The sequence below is a fragment of the Amphiprion ocellaris genome, chromosome 9, assembly GCF_022539595.1.
Source record: "Amphiprion ocellaris isolate individual 3 ecotype Okinawa chromosome 9, ASM2253959v1, whole genome shotgun sequence".
Classification (NCBI taxonomy): domain Eukaryota; kingdom Metazoa; phylum Chordata; class Actinopteri; family Pomacentridae; genus Amphiprion; species Amphiprion ocellaris.
The window spans coordinates 18,971,137-18,991,727 of NC_072774.1; the positions used below are offsets into that span (position 1 = coordinate 18,971,137).

The 20,591-nt window shown below is 38.7% G+C and overlaps 1 protein-coding gene across 5 annotated transcripts in view; it reads left to right on the top strand.

The window, feature by feature from the left end:
• Nucleotides 1-20,591, top strand: part of si:dkeyp-97a10.2 (uncharacterized) — a 28,517-nt gene continuing 7,926 nt past the window's right edge. Inside the window, exons 1-7 of one of the 5 annotated variants that reach the window (XR_008602749.1) lie at nt 40-292; nt 803-862; nt 1,495-1,860; nt 3,316-3,555; nt 5,028-5,118; nt 5,431-5,573; nt 12,971-19,380. Coding sequence is in view for 3 of the 5 variants with exons in the window: in XM_023276230.3 (XP_023131998.1) it covers nt 811-862; nt 1,495-1,860; nt 3,316-3,555; nt 5,028-5,118; nt 5,431-5,491 (810 nt within the window). In the remaining 2 variants the exon portion in view is untranslated. The other 4 variants (XM_023276230.3, XR_008602748.1, XM_023276229.3 and 1 more) reach the window with 4 other exon arrangements.

Sequence of the window (20,591 nt, forward strand, 5' to 3'; positions counted from 1 at the left end):
CGCTTGAAAACAAGGCGACGCCTACGTGACATACACTAACCGACTGGACCCAGCCAGGAGAGAAAAAGGCCAGAGAGAGGAGAGGAAGGTCCCAAAAAAATCTTGGCCTCGCTCGTGTTTGAAACTCCTTTATTTCAAACTCCTTTATTTCTCCCAATGCAAAGGCAGGTGCTTTGAAGATATTGTTGCATTTTTGGGCCATAAATCAACTTACTGGGTGAACTGTGGTGCGCCTTGAAAAAGTGAACACAGCTCTGGCTCCTCTGCATTATTTGTCCCAGCTTCTGAAAAGGTAGGTGAGACCCAGTCTAGGGGAGCGATGATGTGGACGACTAAAACAACAAGGAGAATACCAGGTTATATTTAATGCATACAAGTTGGGTTGTGTTCCTACACAATTAGCAGTGTTTCCTTTCCCTGTGTTTTGTTGTAGCAGCTGTGCTTGGGGGGATTCATTTTAGTTCTGGCAGCAGACGAATCCTCGCTTTTGTTCCAACTTCTGATTTTAGTGCAGTCTGCAGTGCCAATACTGTTGTTCTTTGGATATTTCACAAATAAATTAAGGAGGGGGAGAAAAAAAAAAGAAAGAATACCCCAAACATTTGGATTACATTTTTTTTAATAGAGGGACATGCTGATTTAATTGTTTTTTGCTCTCATTTTAATTTCACATTTTCTCTGGAGGTGGTGTTGTTATTCTTGCTGCAGTGGCAACCCCGCTGCCTGAGTACAGAGGAAATGTTGTGCCGCTGCTGAGGTCATGGACAAATTCCTTTTTTCTCTGCTTCTCTGTCTACAACAGCAGGTGTTATGGATCTACAGTATTTCCTGTGCTGGAGAGTTGCCCCATTGTTTTTCTTGAGTAAGGCTTTTTTTTGTTGTCGTTGTAACCACCATCCTAATGATTTGTATTTTAAAGAAATAGTCAAGGTTCAAGCTTTTTTTTGGTTACATTTTCTGTGTTCAATATAAGACAGAAACATATTTTTGATTTACAAGAACAGAAACAAGCCTTTAGATTTTGCACTCTTAAGACTCGTGGTAAACTGCCTCTTGCATTAATGACTGTACTGGCATTATTTACATTTCCTCCATCCTTTGCCTATCAAGTTAAGACACATGATTAATAGCCCTTCTGGTAAATACACATAGAGTTGACACAGACTTTAGGATATTGATGTGGTTTGATGGATATCGCATTAGGCATGGCTGTCATGCACTATAAATCACCACTTGACATTATTTGACAGAAAGTAGCCATATATATTCATAAAGCATATGCCGAGGATGGAGATGACGTGCAGTATTGTGCCATTGTTTGTTTTATTAGCTCTCCATTCTGTCCATATAATGCAAACAGACTGGAAGTCAAATCTGATGAAGTACTCTCGGCTACCTCAAGTAGAAATGCAAACTATATATAAAGGCATATAAGTAAAAGTAACAGACACTGAAGGGTAAAGAAATTAAAAATGGTTCAATCTCTGTCCTTAGTGCCATGTGGGCTCCAGAGTATGTCGGTGCACATCCTCAGTGAACAGCCAGTGCATGTAATCCCCGGCTCCAGACTGGTTCTGAAAGCCCGGATTGAGCTGGGACCCCTGGAAGAGGTCTCCATGGTAACCTGGGAAAGGGAGCCCGAAACTGGAATTGCTCCTGTGAGGGTGACGCTGGCCACGTGTGCTGGCAGGAGCCTCAAGTGTGCTGGTACGAGGCCAACTGTCGATGTGAACACGGAGCAGCAGGAGACGACACTTCAGATTAATAGATACAGCCGAGAGGACGGCGGCGTGTACGCTGTGACTGTGACGGATCACACAGGAACCAACACCACTGCACACTGCATCGTCAGGGAATATGGTACAGTATGATATGCAGCACATGAGGGAATTTATTGTGACAGTCTTAGATAAATCCCCTTTGGTTGGTAAATTGTGTGTACAGTCACTTTATTACATTGTCAATTGATTGGTCCCCACTCCACAGGGCTCCATGTAACAGAAGTTACTTCCTCTTTACAGAGAGATTCTGTGACATATTACGCTACTGCAGCATGAAGCAATGTCGAGTTGAATCTACGTGAACTTGTGAAAGGGGCCCTTTCAAGCTAAGATGGAGCATTAAGACGCTCTTACATAGACAATTCACAAACATTTGAAGGTTAGAGCTTCTCCTGTTTGAGGATTTGCATTTTGAATGTAACCCCTTTGTTGACTAATCACTTCACCTCGAGGCCCTTTTAGTAGCTGTTTTGATTGTAATGCATTTTCTTTATCAGTTGTTAAAGTTTTCCCAGTTGTCATGGAATTGTAGATTTTCACATTTTCTTTGTTTCCATCTGTGTTGGCTTAAAAGTTGAGGTTTAGGGTTTAGTTTTGGATCTACTTGGTTTTTGATTTCAGACCAAAAAAACATGAATTTGTGAACTAAAGAATCAATTAATTGCAAAAATGTTCTCATATATCAACTGATAATTTTTAGTTGTCGTCCTAATGTTAGATAATTCCTATTTAAATATAGATGTGGAAAAAGTCATAAGAAAGGTCACTAGATGCTGGGGCTGCCAGATGGTGCCAATAGTTCGTTGAAATAGGGAACTATAAATGTAAATACTGTTTTGAAAATGCAGCACTTGATTTTAAAAAAAACAGTTACATAAATCTCTCCCAAGCAATGATATGAAAAGAGACACATTTCAAATATTCATCAGCAGACTATTTTCTGGCCTTTCAAGTGTTAACTCCAGCAATTACCAACAGTATAATGAATATGCTTTAATTTCACACCAGCAGGCATTGTTTTCTTCTGATGGAGGATGTCTCATTTAATAATGTAACAGTCGAAATTAAATTTGCCTAAAGGCTTTGCCTTCCTGCTCTTCCTCTTTGTTTCTGTCCCTCTAGATGACTCCGGTCTCATTGTAGCTTTCAAGTTTTCTGCCAAAGCTTCTATGCTTTTACCCTCATCTGTCTGCTCTAACGGTATCAATTCATCAGCTCCTCTCTTCTCTACATCTGCTCTCTCAGCTTCCAGGGTTTTCCATCATCCCATTTTCCAACATTATGCCTCTCTCTCTGATCTCATTATTGTCTCTGAAACAGAGCCAGTTTCTCCTGACAGCATTAAATGTCTCTCATGATTCTTTGTCTTAGACCCTCTTGGACAGCCATGCACCATTATTCTTCTTTTATAACAGATAGATGCCCACAGCTGGGCATTTCATGTCTCCTCTTGTTTCTATCTTCTGAGTTTTTACCTCCGTACTTATCATCTATTTTCATATTTATCCTCGTCGCTGGTCATCTGTCTTTCCAGAGGCAGTTCACCATGTCTCTGTCAGCATCAACGTTTCTCACTCCTCGCTGGTCTGTGGCGAGGCCTGGGGTACAGACCCCAGCTTCAGCTGGCTCTACGAGAGAGCCGCCATCACCACGACTGTGGGAAAAATCTCAAACGATGGAACAACATTGGTTGTGACCATGACTCCTATTTGTGGCCACTTCACCTGCATGGTTAGCAACAAGCTGGGCTACAACACTGCCACATACACTGCAGGTAAAAGCTGATTTATCTGTCTGAGTGCTTCTGAAACAATACTGTTCTTCAAAGTGCACAATTAACAATTTAAGTGGAACATAAAATGGCTCACATGTAGTGATGAACCCAGTGATACAATGCAGTTTCCATTAACCATGTAAAATGTTTTTCAATTTATTGTTTATGTTTGGTGACCCACAGCTTCACTTTTGTGGTTCATCGTCACTACCCTTGGCTTCATTTCCAGTTCCACTTGTCTTTTCACCGTATTAACACACTGAACACTACATGGCGAACACCAAAAGGCTGTCGCACAAAGTTAGACACTAGCTGGTGCATGCAGCGGACCATTTAGCAGCTAAACAGATAAGAGACATTTCCCTCAGGAGTTGGACACCACCGCAGAGTTAAAAGAGAGAGTGAGCAAAGGACTTACATTAACAAGGTGGCCACAAACTTTCTCAGGGTGAAAATTTGTCAGTATTGTAAAATGCAGGCACAGTTTTGATGGTATTTAATGGGGTGTTTAATTTTATGTTTAATGTGCTCCACTAAATTCCACACTAACTCCATGTGTTATTGTGACAGGCAGCCGATCTTAGTTGCAGAATTGAGTGTTACAAGTATATGATTGTTAAATGCATGCAAATCATGCACCCCAGCTGTGTCTGTAGATAAAGTGAATAGAATTTCGTCCATTTCATTGTGACATTGCAGATGCTGCATACATCCTAATACGGTATGTTCATGTGAGAGTGAACCATTAGCATAATAAATGTAACATAATACTTGCATAACCATGGCTTATGAGTACTTTTGCGATATTTAAGTATATATTGCTGATTATACGTCTGTGTTTTTCCTTAAGTGAATGATTGTCATGCAAGACTTTAACTTATAATGGATCATTATTAAAGTTCTGTAGCGCCATTTTTACCTAAGATCTGAATACTTATTTCACCATTAAATTGAAATAGATTATAAAATACTCAAAGACCTTTGAGCTTAAGTAGTTGATTGGATGTAAAAGAGGGCTACATCCATTGACATCTTATTTAAAGTCAGCTCACTGTGTTGTATCACGGATATTCAGAAATCAGACTCTTTTATCCTCTTGCCTTGTGCCTATCTGAGCCATGTCCTGATTGCACTTTGTTCTGTGTATTGTGTCACTGGTGGTGTTTCAGTGATAAAGGATTTTCCAGGGTGCGATCAATAAATCACTGCCGCCACTACTGCTACTGCTGCTACCACTGCTGCTAAACAGGCGAGACAAATGCAATTCTTCGTATCTGCTAAGAGGCATGATGATCCAAAGACAGTCAGGGTATTTTCGGATGCCTCCTGTTATCGCTTGCTGTTCCAGTCACTGTGGTGACTATGCAGACTTGTTGCAGTGGACCTTTCTGGCATTTTAAAGCAGCCACATCAGATGACTTGTTGTTTTCTTCTGCCCCCTTCTCATTGGTTGTCTTTCTCCTGGTTGACAGCACCTTGTGAGGGCAGAGGGACGACGGCAGCTGTAGTGTGTCTTGTCCTCCTGCTGCTGGTTGCAGGAGTGTTGGCGTTTCTGCTGTGGAGGTAAAGTAATACACATAGACACTGGCAGATCGACACAAATCTCATTTCAGGCTATGCTCTGATGATAAAGCCATATGCTGTGAGAAAATAAGACACGGGTAGCAGCAGCTTTTGAAAGGATAGAGAAAAAAAACGGGTAGAAAATGAAACTGCTAAATGAAACACGACGTCCACCCACACGATACGCAGCATGCATAAGGCATGACAGGCCGGGCTGTGTCGGCTGACAAAACAATTGTCATTTTTTACTCGAGATAGCGTGCAGTTTGTCACTGCTGTTTGATCTAAATTCAACACTTGGTTTCTTTTCAGGAAACACAGGCACAATAACAGAGGAGAGAGGCTGCACGAACACTTGGATGACACCATTTAAAAAAAGGCCTCACTTACACTTTTGTTACTCAGAGAGGAGAACAAGAACTGGACTGGACTGTGACTGAGGACCTTCCTGTCCTGTGAGTAGTATGACCTTACACTGCACTAGAACAATGTGAAGAGCAAACTACTTTCTGATAAATAAAAAATATTCACAAGTGGATAGTTGGCTTCAAGTGCCAGCAGTGTCCTTACACTGCCTCCTGCTGGGCTGCACCTGAAACTGTGGCTCATTTTGTAAGCTTGTATCGGCTTTGCATTGTATTACAATATACTGTACTATTTTGCTTTTATACTGAAATCCCTGAATCCCTGAATGTGACAGCTCACAAAAAGATTTTAGAAGACAGTTTCGGTTTTAAGTGACTTTTAAAGCTTTCAAATGAATGGAGTGTGTGAGCTTAGTTATCTTTTTTTCATCATCTGCTGTAACTGCTAATGTTTAGTTTTCTGCTGTCATGCATGTAAGTTCACAGCTATGCAGCAAGCTGCAACACCTTTTCAATAAAGGTTGAAGACTGCACTTGAAGTCTTTAATGGAAGAAATTGTGAAACTGAAATCTGTAAATCCTTCCCACAGAAAAGGTTTTTGACATATTTGGACAAGCAAAAACATTTGTTTGAAATAGTGCCTGCAGATAAAAGATGGTATACTTCAACAACACCATAAGCAAAATTAGCTTTTTAATTATTTATTAACCCTCGTGTTGTCCTGCGGGTCAAATTGACCCATTCTAAAGTGTGAAAATGTTGGGGAAATAATATATTTTCACAGTGAAATTTCTGATGTCCACATTTTCAACATTTTTTTGGGAATTTTTTTTAACATTTTTTGGTGGAAAAAAAGAAATGTTAAAAAAAATGTTTCTTTAAGAACATTCACATAAAAGTCAACCAAAATCCAGCGAATTTCGCTGGATTTTGGTTGGGGGTTTTTTGTGAATGTTCTTAAAGAAAACAGAAGTTTTACTGATATATATGTAATCACTTTAGATATTTTAAGGATTTTTTGGGAAGATTTTTACTCATTTTTTGAAAATATTTACAAGAATTTTCTTGCCAAATTCGGGGAATTTTTTTAAGTAAAATTTGTAAGGGAAACTTTTAAGGAATATTTGAATTTTCTTCCTGAAGGTTTTGCAAATTTTCAGAGTTTTGGAGAATTTTTTTTTGCTGCATTTCTGCATTTTTTTCAGACAAGGAAACAATATTTTTTGGTGCCCGTAAATAAAGACCACAGAAGGGTTAAACAAAAATACTGGTAAATCTTCTATTCTTCTGGGGGAAAAGTATGAACTTCAGAAGGTGCTATCGCTACCTTTAGCAGAAATAACTTATTTTTGGTGTTTTGCATAATTGTAAACCAGTCTCCAATATAAGCTTATTGAAACCTTTGACTGCTCTTCCATGCAAAACTCCTTCAGTTGCCAGATGTGTTAGGGCTTTCTTGCATGTATTGCCCATCTCAAATCCAAAACATTTCAGTGAGATTAAAATCTGTTCTTTGATTAGGCCATTTCATAGCCCTCTCTTGTTTCTTATAGAATCATTCCTTTGTGAATGTGTTGGTATTCTTAGGATCATCATTATGTTCAATAGTCCACTTCCAGCCCAACTCAACAGATGGCCTCACATTATCTTCAAGCAGTCTTTGATATATGGCAGAATTTATAGTTGAATCATTCACTGCAAGCTGCCCAGTCCCTGAAGCTGCGAAGCAACCCTCAAACTCCATTTCTACCACCATGCTTTACACTTGGCATGGGGTTCTTTTCCTGAAAAGCCACCTTTGTTCTGCGCACAACCATATCTACTGTGACTGGCCAAACAACTCGCTTTGATTAGTCAGTCCAGAGCAGATGATTCCCAAAGGCCTGGTCTTTGCCTAAATGTTCATTAGCCAATTGTAGTTTTGCCTTAATGTTCTTTTTGGAAAGCAGAGGCTTTTTCCCGGCATTTTTCCCCTGCAGGTCAAACGTGTGTAGTCTTTTTTCTGATTGTAGATGCATGCACTTTGACACCAACAGTTGCAGGAGTTACCTGCAGATCCTGTGATGAAAATCTTGTTTTGGCATCAAACGGTTTCCTCTTGGGTTAATTTGTTGGGTTGGCCAATGTTGGACAAAGTCATTAGAAATGTATGCCACTTGTAGATAATTTTACAGTGAATTGGCTTCAAATAATTTGGAGAGCTTTTTAAATTTCTTGCCAGACTCATAGACATCTACAGCATTTTCAGCGAAGGCCTTAGAGAGCTCCTAAGATCTTGGCATGATGACATGACACATTTCAGTCGCAAAGAGAGCATCAGACAATAGATGCCAGAGATTTAAATAAGATAGACTCCACCTGCCAATCCCTGATGAAGCTCTAATCATTGGCACCTAATCTGTGACCTCTGATTCTGTTCTCATGGATTAAAAGGGGTTATAGATGTAGGAGTTTCCAGATTTTTTTCTATTTGAGAGATCTGTTGTTGTTTTTTTAAATGATAAAAATCACTATGTCATGTTTTGAAGAGGATCAAATAAATATGTTGAAAACATGAATATTAGTATTAATTAGTACATTATCAAAGAAACAAGATTCACAAAAGTATAGAAAAAGTATATTTTGTTAGTCACATTGTTCCTCATGCCAGAAGAAAGAACAAAATAGGAAGTACATAGCAGTTATTAAGCTATTAAATATATATGTAAGAAGCACACGAAACAAAGTAAAACAGGGTAAAAAGCTGAAGACACTAGAGGCTTATAACAAGAAAATCGCTATAATTAGGATGAGATTTTTGGCACTGAATGCAGCTCAACACACTGTGTTTTCAGTGTGATGTTGGTCCCAGCCCATTGTGAATTCAATGTGTGTGATTTGTAGGTCTGGGATCACTGTTAATTTGAGTTTTGTTTGTTTTTTTTTTTTTCCTCTGGCTAAATAAAGTGTTCTTGGTGTTCATCCAGAAGCTGCCGATTGTCTGTGCAAAATAGCACTGTGGACACATTATCATCCACTCTAGCAATGTTCACTTTCACGGTACACCCATCCCATTCAAACCCCTTTAACCTCCAGCAGTGTTGGCGCTAGGCCTCCTAGAGCTACAGAGGACCACATGGAGGAAACGGAACCAAAGAGCCAGAGGTCAAAAGAAGGACAAGTTTTATCGGGTGTAGAAGGAAAAAGCAATAGAACATCTGCCATGGAAGTTTAGGTGTGCCTGTGGGCATTTTAGCCAAAAATCGTTTCTGCTTTCTATGCACATATTTCAAAATGTATCAAAGAAAAGTCACTCCATTTTGTTAATATTGCTAGACCTTAAACCAATACAAGAATTATAGTTAGAGCTTACAGCTCCCTAGGTCATATCCCGAGGAGGAAAAGACAATGATGAAATATTATGAAAATAGAAGGGAAACTGGAGGGAGAGGTGTGGAATACAAATCACTCACTACTGAAGTTTAACTGTTCAGACTGTGTTTGCACCTTCCTTCTGAATTGAACTGTCTTATATGAAACAGAAAGCTTCATGAGCCTCCGCAAAGTTATAGAGCATAAATGAAATTATACATCATATAGATTGGACTGAATTGTATTCAGACCATCTCTCAGAAAAGTACTTTGACCGTGTAAAAGTGTAAAAGGAGGACAGAACATTCCTCAGACGGCTCCCTCTCCAGATTTGTGCCAAAATCTTTTCTGTCACAAGCCCATTAGTGCTGCTCCCATTGTATTGTTAGCCCACCCTATGCTCCTCTGCATTCGTGTGTCTCCCATCAGAATACAGAGGAGATGGAGGTGCACGAGAGGCACATACATCATGTGGAAGAGAACCTTAAAGTTGCAGAGCCCAAGCAGAAAATGCAGAAAGTGAATATGTAGCAAGACATCCTCGTAGTGCATGGATCCAAGGAAAATTAATGAGTTTATAAGACATCATGTTTGATTAGTCTAGTGATGTTAAGCATTTTTACACAGTCAACAAATTCCAGACCAAAACTGTCTAGCCTGATTTGGCTTTTTATCAAGCAGTGTTGTCCAAAAAATATTAAAGTCACATCTGGATAACATGCATTTTCACTGATAAATGCTGTATGCTTTTATATTTCGCATTAGTTCATTATACAACACTGCTGCAGTAAATGAAAAAGGACAACAAATTGGTTACTGTTAAAGAAATGCTTGCTAAGAGCTATATTGTCATCATTGCTTTTTAGGAAGTATATTATTACTCCATTTTTAGACATTCAAGATTGCTCTTACTGAAAATGAAGCAAAGAGGCATGGGACTGAATGCCAAAGACAAGGCAGAGATGTTAGAAAGCAGTGAAAGATGGACTCTGTTGTTTTATCTTTTTATGGGATTTGTTGACAATGACTGAAAATAATATATTAGTAGACTTATCCTTTAATGGAAAACATCATAAATCAAGAAGTTGTGATTCAGAGCTGCACAGTGGCTCAGCAGTTATCTTCTAGCTGGTGCCTCACAGCTAGAAGATCCCTGGTTCGCGTCCCGGCCTGGGCCTGGGATCTATCTGTGTGGAGTTAGCATGTTCTTCTTGTACAGCGTGGGTTTTCACCGGGTTCTCCGGATTCCTCCCACAGTCCAAAAACATGCTCAGCTTAACTGACAATTCTAAATTGTCCGTAGGTGTGAATGCGAGTGTGCTTGTTTGTCTCTCTGTGTAGGCCTGTGATAGACTGGCAACCTGTCCAAGTGTTCAGGGTGTCCCCTGCCTTCGCCTGAGTCAGCTGGGATAGGCTCCAGCACCCCCGCGGCCCTAATGAGGATTAAGCGGTGTATAGATAATGGATGGATGGAAGTTGTGATTCAACACTGGTGCTTGTGTTGATGCTGACAGCAACATGCTAATGTGAGCTGAGTGATAATGTTAACATGGTGGGATTAATAGGTACACTGTATTCATGTTCACCATCTTAGTTGCCATGTAAGAATGCTAACAATGTCTGATTAGCACACAACTCAAAGGCGTATGGGGATGTGACTATACTTACAGGGAAGTGGTCATAAACATTTCACAAGGAAACAAACCAAAATTATTTAGACTAATTCTCTGGGCACTATGAATTTCTCTTCAAATTTCCATGGAAACCCAAAGGTAACCACATTGGTGAATCAAATTACTGATTGGTATTATCTATAATAATGTGATATTAGCCATCTATCTTGTGCTGAGAAAAGACAAGGGAATGGAATGCCTATTCATTTTGCGACAATATCTCCATCATTCATTCGTTAATTAGCTACTGCTTATCTGGAGTCAAGTCACGTAGCAGCAGGTGAAGCAGGTCAGTCCAGACATCACTCTCATCAGCAATGCTTTCCAATTCTTCATGTGGGATCCCAAGGTGTTCCCAGGCCAAATGAGATATGTAATCCCTCTAGCAAGTTCTGAGTGTACCCCAGAATCTCCACCCAGATGGATATGCCTGAAAATGTCCAAAGGAGAGCACCCAGGAGGTATTCTAATCAGATGCCTGGACTCCCTCAGCTGGCTATTTCAATGCAAGGAGCATCAGTTCTACTCTGAGCTCCCTCCAGATGTTCAAACTCTTCAACCTATCTCTAAGGCTACTCATTTCAGCCACTTGTATCCACAACCTCACTCTTTAAGTCATTTACCAGAGCTTATGGCCACAGGTGTGGGTTAGAACATAGATCAACTGATATATCAAGAGCTTTGCCCTCTGGCTCACCTCTCTTCACTATGGCAGTCCAACACAATGCCCACATTACTGCCAATGCTGTACCAGGGCATCTGTTCATGTCTCGCTCCATTTTTGCATTACTTGTGAACAAGATCTCAAGGTACTTGATGTCCTTCACCTGGATCAAGAACTCATCCCCAGCCCAGAGGAAGCAGTCCACTGGTTTCCAGAAGAGAACCATATCCTCAGATTTGGAAGAGTTAACTCTCATCAGCTGCTACATTTGACTGCAAACTGCCCCATTGCACACTAAAGGTCACAGTCTGATGAAGCCAACAAAACCAAATCAAACCGCAGAGACGCAACTCTCGGATTCAAAGCAGACACCCTTCTCACTTTGGCTGCACCTTGAGATCCTGCCCATGAATATAGACAACAGGTTTGCAGACAAGGGGTGACTTTGGTAGAGTCCAACATCCACTATGAATACATTTGACTTTGTGCTGAGAATACAAATACTTGCCAGAAGTATACGTATTCACATTTTTACATAGGGCACATGAAGGGTTAACAAAGGAAGAATACATGGTGTGGTGTAATCAGAGAAAAACGTGACTTGCTATTTACTGTCACAGATTGAGGGTTGCTAATTTAATAATCTAGGCATGATGAGCTGCTGAACCTTTAAAGCATTAGTTCAACATTTTGTGAAACAGGCTTACTTGCTGTCTTGGTGCGTGATGATAAAATCGATTCTACTGTCATATCTAGTAAATATGAATCTAAGGATAAATTACAGTGAGCATAAAATAATAAAGAGTAGGAATAGGGAAACCTGTGTAAAACCACAACTTTATAATTTTTTAACTTAAGTGGGGCTTTGTGTCTCCAGGAGAGACACAGTGAACCTTGGTATTGATTCTCCAAGCCTCTAGAACTCCATTGAAGGGATAAAACATCATTCTTCTAAAAGATATTTCCTCATTTGCTGTTTTAATGATAGTGGTGCAGAGCGCTGTCTGATACGTAGGTCCAAAGTGTCTCGCAGATGTTCAGGTGGGTTGAGATGTGGTGACTACAAAGGCCACAGCATGTGATACACATGATTTACATGCTCATTAAACCACTCCAGTTACCTGTCGTGCTCTATGGATAGGATAAAGGTGATCACTCAGAACAACTTTGTACTGATCTGCAGTGACCTTTCCCTCAAAGGAATGCTGGCTAAATTAATATTTTTCTTAAACCGAGTTATGGCCACATAATAATTTTAACAAAAAAGTTTCAGCCTAATAAACCGGAGCTACATTTGGTATTAACATTCAGCCACCTATGCTTTGTCAGTGTGAGTCATACTAATCAAGAGACAGGCTTATTCAGCTTTAACGCCACTCTTTGTCCACAGAAAACACTAAAACTACAAAGCATCCCACCTTTTTACTGAAAAGTAGCCCTGTTGGACTAAAAACTGCCATATGTTTGCTGGACAGACAGAGAAGAGGTAAAGATCTTCTCATCCAGCTCACAGCAAGAGCGTAAACTAAACATATTTTCCCAATTGTTATCTTGGCTCAAGTTTTAGAAAAAGATGTCCATGTAATTGAATCCAAATGTATCAAAATTGATCTGGGTTACTTTATCACTTTGTAGAACTGTAAAAAAGAGCCAAATATCCACTAAACAGACAGTCAATCACAAACTATGCTTACATACCCAAAGACTGTGGTACTATTAAATCAATATTTGTTGCTGACTGTGCCCAGCTGACGCCAAGTCCTCTGGCCTTCTGCTGCCGGGGGATTCTCTTTTGCAGGTTGGCGTCTGATAATTCCCTGTGCTACCAGGTCGTTTGTCATCCGTTGGACAGGAGATAGTGGTGTGCGGCCTGAGAGTCAAGTTGTTTTCCCTGTATGTCATCCACCCTCCTGACAGAAGCAGCGGTGGAGGTTGGAGGTCAAATGAAAACGTCATAGTCAAGATACAGCACTGAAAACAGATGGCAACATCATTTTATGGAAAAAAATAGAGAGGAAAAAAAACCTCTGGAAAAATACTTCAGGAATAATGATATCACACCTAATCTATTCAAGTCCCTATCCACATGTCCACAGATCCGTCTGCCTTTCCCTGACCTTTACATTTCCTAGTTCAGCCTTCACGTGTCTCACTCCTGGCAAAACACACCCACACACACCCTTTCCTATTGGACATACTCTGCATGAACCCAGACCACAGCTCTCAACCCCAACCTCAGTTCACCAGACTGTTTCCTTGGTGAACTGTTCCCACTCCTGGTCAGAGGTGGAACTGCAGGATGTGTTTTATTCAGGCCAGCTATGGATGTAAAAGAAAGAATTTACACTGAACAGTCAAGATATGGGATCACAGAACCTTATATTATTGTTGAACTTAGGCAGACCAGCAATATGAACATTAGAGCTAGAATAAAGTGCAAAACAACTTTAGAATGCCACAAGTGTGTCCAGCTGTTATATCTGATAAAGCTGGCTACTTTGATGAGTCAAAAGTTTAGAATACATTTTGGTTTCTAAATTGATTTTTTTTCCAACTTTGTTTATTTGTTATATGCTTTCATTTCAGAATACAGTGAGACATTAACATGCATAATTTCCAATAAAAAACTGGAAAAATCCGTTTGTTCTAAAACTTTTGACCGGTAGTGTATATGTACAGGAATATAAAAAGGTTCCAAGCTTTCAAGCACTTCTGATTAAATGTATTTTCTCTTTTAAAGGAGATTATAATCTCTAAGGCTTCCTTGTGTAATCAACACTTTATATTTACTGGATCCCCCAAAAGTCCTCTCAGTTTTGTTTGTGTATCCACCAGTGCATCTTAAAGTTAAATTTATTATATACCATAGCTGCAGTTTAGCTATGGCTCATTTTGGCAGAGCAGCCAGGTTCCCTCTGGAGGAGTGCATTTTAAATCCTCAGTTTGGTCATGTTTACCTTGGCTCATTTTAAACTACAACTAAAACCATTCATATTCATAGTGACAAAGCATTAAAGCACATATTTCTTTTCTTTCTTGCACAAAACATCACATAACAGATTTTTTTTAATAGAATGCATCATTTTTCTGTGTCTCTCTTTGATAGCAACCAGGTCAAGGTGATGCAGATGCACCTAATCATCATTAGCTAATCAAGGAAAACAACGAGCAGAAGAGAAAGTAAATGCCAATACAGCATTTTTAGCACAAATTTTGCAAAGTTTTTAGTCAAAGCAAGCTCTAATGGCAAGAAAGATAAAACAATATATGAAAGGACCTTTTCAGCTGAATGAGAGTCACCTGTGTACTTCAGGAGGTTCTTACCAGACAGACTGTTTGGCACATTCAGTTTCCTTGTAAATTAATTCTTAAAAATGGTGATTAAATCCTGTATTAAAACTGACAAACACTTTCAGTTGGTATTTCTTTTAATTAAAACCAGTTCTGTAGCTGCCGCAGTAATTATGATAAAGTGTTGACTGCCCGAGTTGCTGGTGCATCAACAGCAGAAGATCATGTAATGTGGCAAATTCAAAAACAAACATGACTGATCATCACAAACACTGACTGAGATATGCTTAAAAGGGAAATATCAACAGCTAAACAAAACACAGCTTCAATAATGGCTGCACTGACACACCGAAAACAACAGTTACTGACCCGAATCTTTGGCCTTTTTGTAACTGTGAGAATTCTGAATTGATCTATGAGAGTAAACTTGTCAGATATTTTTTCTAATAGGAAATGTTTACTTGCATTTCAGTGGATATAGAAAATCTGATTGTTCAATGTGTGATTTTTATAGTAATGATGGGGGGAAGAATGGCCACATCTAACATGAAAAAAGTCAAACTCTCACTAAAGTGGTCCAGAAATTCATCTTGATGTTTTGTCATGCCTTCACTTAATCCATCTTCCTGTATCTTCCCACATCTGCTTGACTTGGCAATCTACAATTATCCACAAGTCTCAGCAATGAAGGTAATCAGTGTGAGTGATCATCATTTCCTTCAATCCATATTCAAGAAAACTCGTCAAACTAGCAAAGGACCATTCCCATGCACTCTATTCACAATTTGAACAACTCTCACTCTGCCAACGTTCCTGCACTCCAAGGTTTAGTAGCTACAGCAACTCTGCTGTTACTTCAAATATCAAACTATTGAATTCCAATGAGTTCTGATCTGATCCAGTAGCTCCCAATGCTACCTGACAAGCTCCAAATGGCACATGACAAATTGAGACACTGCCTGCTGAAAAAGTGTGGCACATTTAGCCACTAAAGAAGTCAATACTCTGCTAACTAAGTCGGTACTTTTGTTTCCCCTCCACAAATGAACTCATTCTAGTTTTAACCATGATTCTGATTCAATTGATGAATGTCTTGTGTGCCACTTCACAGCTCTCCTTTGTTTGCTGGACATATGTTAAGCTAACGTGGCTCTGTGGAAATATTGGTTTGCCGTTCCTGACATAGAGAGATATCTGCAGATGACAAATTACCTTGGAAGATGAAATCCATTGGTAGATAAAAACAGAACGTGGCATTTGTACTTCTCCCCGAAGATTTGCAAACTATAAAACATCCCAAAAAATTCAGAGGAGCATCTCCAAAGTCACAGCTCCAAAGATGCTACAATGCTACCGCCACTCTTTGCAAATGTTGTGAAGAGACAACTATTTTCCAACATGTTATCCATTTTAACTGTTTAGATAATGTTAGTGGTGGCCAAAAAATAAACTGATGTGTTTAAAGTGATGTGGCAGGTTTTATGTGTTCAGGTGAAGGTTACACAAACTCTATACCTTCTTGTCAAATGCCTGACATTGTCTATCATGAGTGGAACTTTGTGTAACTTTTTAGAATTGCTTGTAATTTAGTTTTGATTTAGCCTTTAACAGTGAATTTGCACCGCTGCGCCATCATCAAGATAGATGACTGTGTTACTCCCAGGCAGAGAGAAACGGTGGCAGCTGCATTTAGGCCCACAGAAGGACGTCTGTTTGACTAAACAGTGGCTCTCCCTTATTTAAATGATGTACGGAAATTAACACCATCATTTTGCCGATTGGATGTAGCTGAGTGCACAGGGACTGACAGTTAGGATGTGAACATAATCAGTGTTTAGTCCCACCCTGCAGAGCATCTGGTTCCTCACAGAGCATCCATCTCACCATGTTTTTAATGATGCTGCCGCTCAGCGCTGATCGTTTGCTGTTTTGCTGTTTTTGTTCTCTCATTAGCTGTGCTGTAGCTTAATGCGTCCCCAGTTTCGTGCATAATTTTGATGTTTTGAATGTCAGGAAACAAACCGTTTTATAAAAATACATTTCAGCCTGTTCAGTTAACCAGTAAACAAGTACTGACAAAGAAGAATAAGTGGTAAAGATAGCACACATTGTATTTGTTGTTGGAAATTTGTATTTTAATCAATGAATATATGTCAAAACACTCCATATGGAGGCCAACTGTTATAAACAAAATAATAATAATAATAATTAAAAATGGGTTGAAAAATCCCTTTTTAAACACTTAAATGTTTTAATCATTTTGATTATATATTTTTGGAAATTAGTGTGGAACACACAAGTGCGACTGCTATCAAAATAAAATTAGAAAATTTTAATGTCTTGATTTTCCTTTTTTTAATGCCTTTTTTTTGCCAGAACTGTCAAACTACTTCCTCTTTTTTAAAAACTAAATAATAATAATAATAATAATAATAATAATAATAATAATAATGTATTGTGTTTTTATTTAACAATTATTGTTTTCCTGTGTTAATATACCATGTTGTGCTATACTATGCTTTTTCCATTATTTTGAAAATCTAAGATATATTTTCCTGATTAATTGATACATTTTGTCTTGGCTTATCTACAGAATCACAGAAAAAACGAGGTACATTTTGCAGCATAGTATCCCAGAGCCCAAACTGATCTCCCAGTCTGTTGTGCCCAAAATAATACAGCCCAAAACCAAAAGTCTTCAGTCTACACCAGCACAAATTCTCACCAATGAATGCAATGTTAAAAATAGAAATGATTAAAACAATGAATCGATGATGAAAATAGTTGCTTTTATTTTTTCTGTGATTTAACTAATTAACTGACTCGCTCATAATTCCAACTTTAGCTGATAAGGAACAAAGTGCAAAACATTGGAAATCTGAATCCTGAGTGGAGAACAAATATTTCACAAAAATATTTACTTTGAATTAGGAAAATCTCAGCTAATGCAACAAAAGCTGCTTCGTGCAGTTGTTGAAGGGTCCGTGTACGGATCTGGTAATTGGATTTTCCGTTCTGAAAGGGGTATTGAATAAGAAAAAACGAGTGGTTAAAATACAAAAATTAAAATTGAAATACAAGGCGTTTTTCCTTTTCATGATCAAAACGGGATATACGATTTTTTTTTAAATGCTTTGATTTTCGTTTTATATTTAGAATAACAAGAAAGTAAAATCAGTAAGAGACAGAAACGAAAAAAAGGTCCGTTTTTTCATTTTCTGAGACCGGAAGTGGTCATCAGCAAGTGTGGAGCCAAACAGAGTACGGTGCATAGACTGTACATACATTTTTTTTTTCGTGAGTTTTCATGGTCAAAATGAGAGATCAGGTGGCCGATCCTAAAATAAATCAATATTGATTTTTTTTTTATAGAGCGTTAAAGTTTTGCGAAGCCAGGGGGCGGGACTACTTGATTGACGGTCTGGTCTGGAATGATTGACAGGTCCTATGGAGGGGGCAGCAGAGACTCTCTTCTCCTCGTTTGGATTAATTCTGTTATAATAACTGTTGGTTCATTTATCGGTGGAGCAGCAGAACATTTTCCACAGACAGTTTTCCTGCCCGTTGGCTTGTTTTAACCAGTTTTCTACCTTCGGCTGATTCTACCAGCAGACACTGAAAGGACTCTGATAGTTCGGTAAGTAAATGTTTATTTTCGTATCGGTGCCGCTTTTAATGCACTTTATATGCAGCTTTAGTGTCAGATGTAATGTGTGCCATGCACTCCAGATGTTGGTGGAGTTTGTTTCAGTGTGTGTTGACCAGAGAAGAAAGTTAGCATAGTAAATATTAGCTTTAATGTTAGCGATGCTAACCGAGCTAGCTGCTCAGTGTAGCCATATTAAAGCTAACGTAGCATCAAGCTAATATGTTGAGTTTCATGTAAACAGCTGAAGTGTGTTGTGTTCCTGTAATGTGGTTCATTAAGTTCATAAAACTGTGGCTGGCTGACATTAATGTAATGTTCAGGAAACTTAAATGTGATTAAAACAGTAACGTTAATGTTCTAGTTGTCAGTAATCAGCTTTAATTTGACACTAAAACAGACTGATAGTTTTAAATGACATCAGTTTCATTAGTTTGTTGAAAATTGTCTCATTTGTTGTGATGTTGCTGCTGATTCATTAAAAGCAGATGATCCGTGTTGAAGGTACGTTTAGTTCTAGTATCAGAAGTACAAGAAGGAAAATGGAAGTTTAGTTCTGCTACATCAAAGATTTCAGGATTAAAATAACTAAATGAGTCTTTATGCCTCAAACTTTATTTTTACAATAAAGAAATAATGAAATAATCACAGATAACAAAAATATAAATAGCAGCGAAAACCTGAGAGAATAATTTCCTGAAAAGTCTGTGAAGGAAAAGCAGCTTTTTATCCTGAAAGATCAGAATCAGCTCCAACATCTGCATCTGACAGCATCAAGTCAACCAGAAAGAAAAGAAAAAAGAAAATGACTTCTTTCTGATCACATCTGTTCCACTGCTCACAGTCTGCTGCTGCTCACATTCTTCACATTTATAGTCCACTTTTAAAAGTTCAGCAGACAGGTGCTCTGCTTTGGAGTGTGATGATGTCATTGGTGATGTGGAGAGTGAAGTTTCCGTTTCACCCACAGCGTGCTGTAGGTCAGCCGGGTCGGACTTGATGTTTGAAAGACTGACCAACAGCTCAGATTTAACTGTCTATAGTTCCATTTTGATGGGTGTTAAACTTTCACTCAAAGCCGCCAGGAGCTGGGTCTTTAAAATAACGGCCGTCTCGTTACAGAGTGAAAGTAGCAATTCCTCCTTGAGGTCAGAGATTGCAGCATCTGAGGGCCTCTTCAAAAGAAGATGTAGTTGATGAAGGTGTTCTGGAGCAGGACCAGAAAGACCACGACCAAGCAGCCTTGAGATCTTAGGCAGCATCTCCCTCAGGTGGGTGTCAACGGTGTTCACGGTCAGGTCTGTGGTAATCCCCTCAAAAAACAAAACAGAAAAAAATCTAGATTATAAATCAACACGTAACCAAAGCACTCTGTGTATAATGCCATAGTATAGGATGTAGTTCAGAAAATGTCAAAGTATAGTATACTTTTCAAGAATAACATAGTATGGCCTGCAGTTCATAGTATAGCATGTCGGCAAAAAAACCCAACTGATTATTATGTGGTTCAAAAAGTGCAAAATGATAGGAAGTTGCCTAAAATTGTCATGTATGATAAGTGGTTCAAAAAATGTCATAGTGCAGTATATTGTCAAAATAGTATGTTTTTAAAGAAAACATCAGAGTATATGTCATCTAAAAAATGCCATAGCATAATATTTCATTGCACAATTAATACTATAGTAATTTTTAAAACTGTTCCAATTCTTATATGTTGCTAAAAAACTAAAACTAAAATAAAAAAAACATCATAGTAATGTGTCAATTTAAAAAGCCTATAGTATAGAGTGTCGCCCAACAAACGTCATAGAATAGCATGTCGCTCTAAAAACGTCATCGTATAGCATGTCACTCTAAAGTTGTCATAGCATTTGGCTCAATAAACATAGTATAGCATGTCGTCCAAAGAACATCATAGTATAGCATGTCCCTCTTAAAACGTCGTAGTATAGCATGTCGTCCAAAGAACATCATAGTATAGCATGTCCCTCTTAAAACGTCGTAGTATAGCATGTCACTCTTGAAACGTCATAGTATAGCATGTCGCTCTAAAAACATCATAGTATAACATGTCCCTCTAAAAACGTCATAGTACGGCATGTTGCTCTAAAAACGTCATCGTATAGCCTGTCACTCTAAAATTGTCATAGTATAGCATGCAGCTCAAAAAATGTTATACTTTAGCATGTCATCCAAGAAACATCACAGTATAGCATGTCGTCCAAAAAACGTCATCGTATAGCATGTCGCTCTTGAAACGTCACAGTATAGCATGTTGCTCTAAAAACGTCATAGTATAGCATGTCGCTCTAAAAACGTCATAGTATAGCATGTTGCTCTAAAAACGTCATAGTACAGCATGTTGCTCTAAAAACGTCATAGTAGAGCATGTTGCTCTAAAAACGTCATAGTATAGCATGTCGCCCAAAAAAACGTCATAGTATAGCATGTCGTCCAAAAAACGTCATAGTATAGCATGTCG